The sequence below is a fragment of the Rutidosis leptorrhynchoides genome, chromosome 4 (assembly GCF_046630445.1).
Source record: "Rutidosis leptorrhynchoides isolate AG116_Rl617_1_P2 chromosome 4, CSIRO_AGI_Rlap_v1, whole genome shotgun sequence".
NCBI lineage: Eukaryota > Viridiplantae > Streptophyta > Magnoliopsida > Asterales > Asteraceae > Rutidosis > Rutidosis leptorrhynchoides.
Genome location: NC_092336.1, coordinates 101,774,402 through 101,783,441, shown reverse-complemented (window position 1 = coordinate 101,783,441; position 9,040 = coordinate 101,774,402). Strand labels below are relative to the sequence as shown.

At 32.6% G+C, this 9,040-nt stretch overlaps 1 protein-coding gene across 1 annotated transcript; it reads left to right on the top strand.

Moving 5' to 3' along the window:
* Positions 1 to 6,341: 6,341 nt before the first annotated feature.
* Positions 6,342 to 8,786, top strand: LOC139840858 (uncharacterized). The gene is made up of 2 exons (XM_071831100.1): positions 6,342 to 7,398; positions 8,176 to 8,786. Exons 1-2 carry the CDS (start codon positions 6,342 to 6,344, stop codon positions 8,784 to 8,786), a joined length of 1,668 nt encoding a protein of 555 aa, XP_071687201.1.
* The last annotated feature ends 254 nt before the right edge of the window (positions 8,787 to 9,040 follow it).

Below are 9,040 nucleotides of genomic sequence, written 5' to 3'. Positions count from 1 at the left end.
GATTTAGCTAAAACGTTCTCTTTTGTACAATCAACTTTTTTTTTCTCTTTTGCATAGCGTCGAACAGCATATGATGTTTTGATTTTTTTTTAATTTACTTCTTTTCTTGTTTGCTAACTAATTTATACATGTATTAAATGTTCTTATTTCTATTTTAAAACTACAATTAATTTGGGAACTTGAATTGTTGGGTGATGAATTGATGGAGTTGTTTGTTACTGTTAGAGAAGAAAACAGAAGGGTAAATAATTACGGGTTAAATCTATTTAATGGGTATTTTAAATCGGATAAGGGGCATCAGCCCAAATGGTTTAGTATGTGTGGGAGTAAGCGGGAGGTCTCGGGTTCAAGTCTCATCTTGGGCAATTCTTTTTTAGAGGAATTTTTTTAAAGGGTATATACTTTTATTTCCAATTCCATTATCATTATTATTTTTATTATTATTATTATTATTATTATTATTATTATTATTATTATTATTATTATTATTATTATTATTATTATTATTATTGCTAGTGGTATTTATTATTGTTAAAATTGTTATTATTACAAATATTATTATCATTACTTAATATTATTGTTATTATCACTAATATTAATATATGTGGTATTACTATTATAATTATGATCATTATTATTATTATTAACATTATTATGAAATATTATTATAAGTATCATAATTGTTATTATTATTATTATCATAATTAAAAGTATTAGTATCATTTCAGGCTTATCATTATTATTATGAATAAAAGTATTATTATTAGGATTACCACTAGTAATAAGATTGTTATGATTATTGTTATTATTGAGTATTATAATTATTATTACTACTAATATCATAAGTATATATATATATATATATATATATATATATATATATATATATATATATATATATATATATATATATATATATATATATATATATATAAACATTAGGGACCATATTATCATTAGTATTAATAAGTATCACTAATATTATTATTATCAATATAGTATTAATATCATTATTAGCGTTATGATTATTATTTCTATCATTAAAAATTAATATTTGTATCATTTTATGAAGAATAACATTATTATTAGTATCATTACGAGTATTATAATTATTATTAGTAATACAATTATCATTATAAGTATCATGATTAGTAATGTTATTATTATTACCATTATAAGTATGATTATTTATATTATAATAAGTGTTATTAATATGTAATTGCTAAAATCATTATGATAAGTATCATTAACCAAAAAATTTATATTTCACAGTTATTATTATAAATATCATTATTAATATCATTAATATAATTATTAACAATAATACATTATTTAGTAATATTAAGTCTTATGATTATTATCATTTATATCGTAGTATTACTAAAATTTCTATTTTTAACAAACAAATGATATATATATATATATATATATATATATATATATATATATATATATATATATATATATATATATAATACATATAACATAATGTAAAGTAATATTTTATATAACAAAATTAATATATGAAACATATATATATTATTAATATAAAAAGTATAAAACTAATAAATTTATATATATATATTATTCGATTACAATTATGTATATTAATAAATATACAAATGATATAGGTTCGTGAATCTGAGGCAAACCCTGCATTGTTCAGTCGTTCAATATCGTCATATGTATTTTTACTACAAAATACAGTACTGTGAGTTTCATTACTCCCTTTTTTAAATGCTTTTGCTATATATATTTTTGGGACTGAGAATACATGCGCTTTTATAAATGTTTTACGAAATAGACACAAGTAATTGAAACTACATTATATGGTTGAATGATCGAAGCCGAATATGCCCCTTTTGCTTGGTAACCTAAGAATTAGTAAACCGATCTACTAATTGACGCGAATCCTAAAGATAGATCTATTGGGCCTAACGAACCCCATCCAAAGTACCGGATGCTTTAGTACTTCGAATTCATTTATATCATGTCCGAAGGATTTCCCGGAATGATAGGGGATATTCTTATATGCATCTTGTTAATGTCGGTTACCAGGTGTTCAATCCATATGAATGATTTTTGTCTCTATGCATGGGACGTATATTTATGAGAAATGGAAATGAAAATCTTGTGGTCTATTAAAATGATGGAAATGATTATTTATGTTAAACTAATGAACTCACCAACCTTTTGGTTGACACTTGAAAGCATGGTTATTCTCAGGTACGAAAGAAATCTCCTGCTGTGCATTTGCTCATATTAGAGATATTACTTGGAGTCATTCATTACATATTTCAAAAGACGTTGCATTCGATTCGTTGAGTTCATCAAGATTATAATTAAGTCAATTAAATGGTATACATGCCTGTCAACTATCGATGTAATGAAAGTTTGTCTTTTAAAAACGAATGCAATGTTTGTAAAATGTATCATATAGAGGTCAATTACCTCGCGATGTAATCAACTGTTGTGAATCGTTTGTAATCGATATGGACTTCGTCCGGATGGATTAGGACGGGTCATTAGATGAACGAAGTAACCCAACAAGGTACCGTGATGCTTGCTCACAGAACACTTACGAGGGAAGCTTGGTTATGGCATAGGAGGTTAGGTCACCCATCTGCCGGATACTTACACTCTTTATTTCCAAGTCTTTTCCCATCCAATGTTGCTTTAAATTGTGAAACTTGTATTTTGGCTAAAAGTCACCGAAATACATTTAAACCTAGTAACACTAGAAAAGAAGTTCCTTTTGCTTTAGTCCATTCTGATGTGTGGGGTCCTGTACCGATTGTTGGAGGAAGAAACTTTCGGTACTTTGTCTTATTTATTGATGATTATTCACACATGACCTGGATTTATTTTTTAACTCACAAGTCAGAAGTTTTTGAGAAATTTTCTCTTTTTTATAAAATGATAGAAACTCAATTTAACAAAAATAAACAAATTTTAAGATCCGATAATGGGGGTGAGTTTGTCAATACGTCAATGAAACAATTTTGTGAAGATAAAGGGATTATTCACCAAACATCTTGTGCTCATACTCCCGAACAAAATGGAGTAGCCGAACGGAAAAATCGACTACTCTTAGAAATGACAAGAGCATTATTAATTGAATCGAAAGTTCCGAAAAGTTTTTGGCCCGAAGCTCTTGCTTTCGCTACCTACCTCATTAACCGACTACCTACTAAAGTTTTGGGCACAAAAACCCCGAAAGATACTCTCTCTCAATTTCATACCCTTCCGACTTCATTTAGCATTGAACCTCGAATATTTGGGTGCACGATCTTTGTTCATATTCCAAAAAATGAACGTACCAAATTAGATCCATGTGCAGAAAAATGTGTCATGGTGGGTTATGGAATTAACCAAAAGGGGTATTGGTGTTATAGTCCCAAAAGACGTCATGTTTTTACTACAATGAACTGTGACTTTGTCAAAACCGAGTATTTTTATGATACCCAACTCACGAGTGAGGGGGAGAAAAAGGATAATGACACTCTCAGTTGGATAAACTGGATACCTAAAACTGGTAACATTCAAACACCAACACCCAATTCCGATAATATTCAAATATCCACACCAAATCCTGATCCCGAATCCTCGAATCTTGATCCCGAATCACCAAATCCTGATCCCGAATCACCAAACCCTGGTCCTGAATCACCAAATCCTGATCCCGAATCCTCGAATCTTGATCCCGAATCACCAAACCCTGGTCCCGAAACACCCAACATTGAACCAACTAAATCTCCTCAAGTAATGAACAAGGAGAACAAAACAATTCAACTTCTGCAGAAACCACACAAAGATACGTTCTACCACAAAGAGTAAACAGAGGAATACCACCAAAAAGATACTCTCCGGATAAAGAAGCTCAAAGGTCACGGTATCCTATGGCTAATATTGCACAAGGAAACCTATCCAGTGAAGCACAAAAATTCAACTCTGCTTTATATTCTGAAGAAATCCCAGCGAGTGTTGATCAAGCCATGAAATCTGAAAAATGGAAGAATGCCATGGAAGAAGAAATGGAAGCACTCCAGAAAAGTGACAAATGGGAAAAATGTGTCATTCCTCAAGGAAAGAAACTAGTAGGGAATCGATGGGTGTTTACAATAAAATACAAACCAGATGGTACCATTGAAAGATACAAAGCCCGGCTAGTTGCCAAGGGATATACTCAAAAATATGGAATAGATTATTCCGAGACTTTCCCTCCAGTTACGAAGATTGATACCATCAGAGTTCTTTTCTCAGTTGCTGCAAATGAAGAATGGCCACTTCACCAATTTGATGTGAAGAATGCCTTTCTACATGGTAAATTAAAAGAAGAAGTCTATATGGAAGCTCCTCCAGGATTCTCCAGAAACTTCAAAAATGGGGAAGATTGTCGACTTAAGAAATCTTTATATGGGTTAAAACAATCCCCACAGGCTTGGTTTGGGAGATTTACTTTATTTATGAAAAAATATGATTTCTAACAAAGTAACTCGGATCATACTCTCTTTTTTAAACGAAAAGGAAATTTAATTACATGCTTAATCATTTATGTTGATGATATGATAATAACAGGAAATGATAAAGAGGAAATTTCTAACTTAAAAATGAACTTGTTTAAAGAATTTGAAATGAAAGACTTGGGCAGACTTACATATTTTTGAGGATTAAGGTGTTACGATCGCAACAGGAAATATTTATCTGTCAAAAGAAGTATGTTCTTGATTTTCTTGCAGAAACGGGTATGATTGATTGCAAACCAGCTGATACTCCAATGATTCCAAACCAGAAACTGTATATGGAAGATGATGCTGACCTTGCTGATAAAGGGCAATACCAAAGGATGGTGGGGAAACTCATCTATCTTGCTCACACTCGACCTGATATAGCACATGCAGTTGAAGTTGTGAGTCAATTCATGCATCAACCACAGGTTCACCATATGGAAGCTGTAATGAGAATCATCAGATATTTGAAGAAAACAGCGGATCATGGAGTTATTTTTAAGAGACATGGACACCTAAAGGCTCAGATATATACAGATGCGAGCTGGGCTGGAGAAAAAGGGGATAGAAGATCTACATCTGGATGCTTCACACTTGTCGGAGGAAATCTAGTTGCATGGAAGAGTAAGAAACAAAAGGTTGTATCACTCTCAAGTGCCGAGTCAGAATTTTGAGGAATAGCAAAAGGAGTAGTTGAAGCCTTATGGATCAAGAAGTTGTTGACAGAGATTGGCTTTCCGCCAGAAGAAGCTATCCAAATTATCTGAGATAATGAAGCAGCAATCGCTATCTCAGAAAATCCAGTTCAACATGATCGAACAAAACATGTTGAAGTGGATAGACACTTTATCAGAGAAAAGTTGGATGCAGAAATAATTTCTTTACCATATATAAGATCAGAAGACCAATTGGCCGACATTCTCACCAAATCAGTCAACGGAAGACTCTTCAGCGAAGTTCTCGGCAAGTTGAACATTGGAAACTCCACTGTTCAACTTGAGGGGGAGTGTTAGAATACAAGACAAAAAGAAAGTTATCTGTTTAAGAAAGTTGACTCAGGATCAGAAGGGATTGACCTTCATCATTTCCCGATTTAGAGAAGTCACATGTCAACCAATACTGCCAAGATTAACAGCCACAAACACTGCTGTTTTCCATTTATGTACAAAGGGGTTCCAAAGTGTTTATTGGATCCTTCCTTTAGTAGAATTAGCTGTTAAAACCCTTTAGTGTATATATTTACACTCAATATTTTTGTAATATAACAATTCAGATTGTATGAACAAAAAGAAAATCAATACAACCGATCATTATTCTTATACTTTTCAATTTAAAACACTAACTTGTAATAAACTTAACTCGAAATCTATTTGTCTCAATTAAATCACTATCACACAAGATGGACCGATGACACCAAAATCACTAACAAAACTTAATACTCGTATAAATTTTTACAGGGAACTAATTCGATCTCTCGTACTAGCTTGAAGTGTTAGAAAACAAGTAAAAGACTTAGCTTATTTGGGATCAGCTCTACATCATTTCCCTTCTGACATACAGCACAATGACAGCCCAGAATACAGCTCATAGTTTCCTTATTTATTCATTAGGCTCCTTGCCTTAGATAGAATACAACCGTTGGTGTCTGTGTATATATACATACACATTGTAATTGTAAAAAACCAATTCAAGTATTATCATTATCAATAACACTATCAGTTTTCATACAAATCTCTTGTTCTTTATTTCAATATGGTATCAGAGCAGTGATTGATCGAATCAAACACTTTATTCTCATCATTTGCCTGTTTTTTTTCTGTTTGAGGGGCTATCATGGGTGACAGCAGCCAAACTCAACACAATCAAATTGCTGAATTAACCAGCCAATTGGCTAAGTTATTTCAAACAAACCTGGAATCTCAATCACAAAGGCTTTCTGATTCATTGAAGATCAATGTTAGCCTCAACAATTCAAACTTTGCTCTTTGGTCTAGGATGATCAAGGTTGCAATAGGAGGTAAATCAGATGCCCTCCTCAATCATCTCACTGAAGATCCAACAGACAGTAAGAACCAGAAATGGATCCAAGAAGACCTTGTGGTTTTCTCATGGCTTATTCAAAATATTGAGCCACAGATTGCAAGCAACTTAACTCAATTTCCAACAGCAAAAGCTCTCTGGAATGCCCTTGTTACAACCTATAGTTCAGGAAAAGATAAGCTGCAGACCTTCGACCTCTATGTAAAAGCAAACAACATCAAACAAGAAGGTAAGTCAGTAGAGGAACTATGGCTTAAATTACAGGGTATTTGGGGGGAAATTGAGATGAGGGATCCAAATCCCATGGAACATCCCAATGATATTATCAAATACAATAACATTCGGTCTAAACAAAAACTATTTCAGTTTTTAAATGCATTAGATCAGAAACATGATAATATCAAAAGAGAACTATTGAGAATCGAACCATTACCATCTGTTGAAGCAGCATATGCTGCCATTCGTAAAGAGAATGCCCACCAAACCATCTTTGGTACTCGAACCGATATTCCTACCCATTCCGGCATCGCTTCAGGCCTTGTTGCTCCGGCATCAAGATCAAAAGAGTCTGATGGCCATGGCCTTATATCTAAAAATCACCGCCGGTCAGACTATTCGTCATCATCCCGGGATCGAGACAATCTGAAATGCGACGAATGTGGCATGAAAAGGCATACGAAGGAGCAATGTTTCAAGGTCATAGGATACCCTGAGTGGTGGAACAACGGCCATAAAAAAGGAAAAGCTGCAATTGTAACACCGGTGGCGGCTACCGGAGGTAACCAACAGGCCAACAACTCCGGCACCACCACCAAAGCAGGTTTCGGATTACTCACTGAGACAAATGCAGGTAAGATGGGTTTGGGGATGACGACGGGTGAATTAGGGTTGGGGATTTTATCCCCAAATTCTTTTTCAATTTTACAGAATACACCCTCCCTAGACCCTACCCCTCCACATAACACCTTTAAATATCAATGTTTACAAAAAAACCCCTCCAGTCAAAATGTTTTTTCTGGACAGTCCTTAATTCATAATAATAATATTAATAATAATAATAATAATAATAATAATAATAATAATAATAATAATAATAATAATAATAATAATAATAATAATAATAATAATAATAATAATAATAATAATAATAATAATAATAATAGTAATAATAATAATAATAATAAAAATAATCATAATAGTAATAATAATAATAATCATAATACTGATAATCAATATACTATTAGTAATATTAATAATAACAATAATTTGACAATAAAAAATAAATCCGTTTTTAAAAAAAATAATAACAACGTTTCTTATACTAATGTCGTTTCAAATACAACAAAAAAATGGTGCATGGATTATTGATTTCGGTGCTACGGACACCATGACGTTTGATAAAAATGATATTTTTCATAAATCGAAACCAAACAAAAGTAAGATTAAAACTGCAAATAGAGGGGTTATCCAAGTTAAAGGGGGAGGAACGGTGGAAATATCCCCAACATTAAAACTTAAAAATTGTTTATACGTTCCCGCCCTATCTCACAAATTATTATCTGTCACTCACGTAACTAAAGAACTTAATTGTATTGTGTTATTACACCCAACATTTTGTATCTTACAGGACATCAGAACGGGGAGATAATTGGTCGTGGTACTGAATGTGATGGGTTATACTATGTTGATGAGGTTACTCAAGACAGTAATGTTCTACTAGCTCACGGGACCCCTGACAGACAAGCTTGGTTATGGCATAGACGTCTTGGTCATCCTTCTTCTAGCTATTTAAGTATTTTATTTCCGAATTTGTTTTCTTCAAATAAAACACTTCAGTGTGAAACATGTATTCTGGCCAAAAGCCACCAAAACTCTTATAAAACGAGTAATACAAAAACTGAACGTCCTTTTGCTTTAGTTCATTCTGATGTATGGGGACCTGCGAGGGTAAATGGGGGCCATAACTTTCGATATTTTCTGTTATTTATCGATGATTGTACTCGTATGACGTGGACATTTTTTAAAAAAAACAAATCTGAGGTCTTTGACAAATTCACCATGTTTTTTAACATGATTCAAACTCAATTTAAAAGTACAATACAAATTCTTCGATCCGACAATGGTGGTGAATTTTTCAACTCCCAAATGAGTCTTTTTTGTGAAAAACATGGCATTATTCATCAAACTACGTGTCCACATACTCCTCAACAAAATGGGGTGGCAGAAAGGAAAAATTGAATCCTCTTAGAAATTACTCGTGCTTTAATGATTGAATCAAATGTTCCAAAAAGTTTTTGGCCAGAAGCCCTTGCCACCGCAACTTATCTTGTTAATCGACTCCCCACTAGAGCCCTAGATCTTAAAAATCCTCTCGAAGCCTTAACAAAATTTTATAAACCACCTTCAAATCTCACTCTTAAACCACGAATCTTCGGATGCTCTGCGTTTGTTCATATACCTAAAAATGAACGAACTAAACTTGATGCATGTGC

Excerpts from the sequence above, each read along its gene's own strand:
- LOC139840858 (XM_071831100.1), top strand. The coding sequence starts at position 6,342 with ATGGGTGACAGCAGCCAAACTCAACACAATCAAATTGCTGAATTAACC. Across the intron at positions 7,399-8,175 it reads ACTCACTGAGACAAATGCAG|GACATCAGAACGGGGAGATA; the intron begins GTAAGATGGGTT and ends TGTATCTTACAG.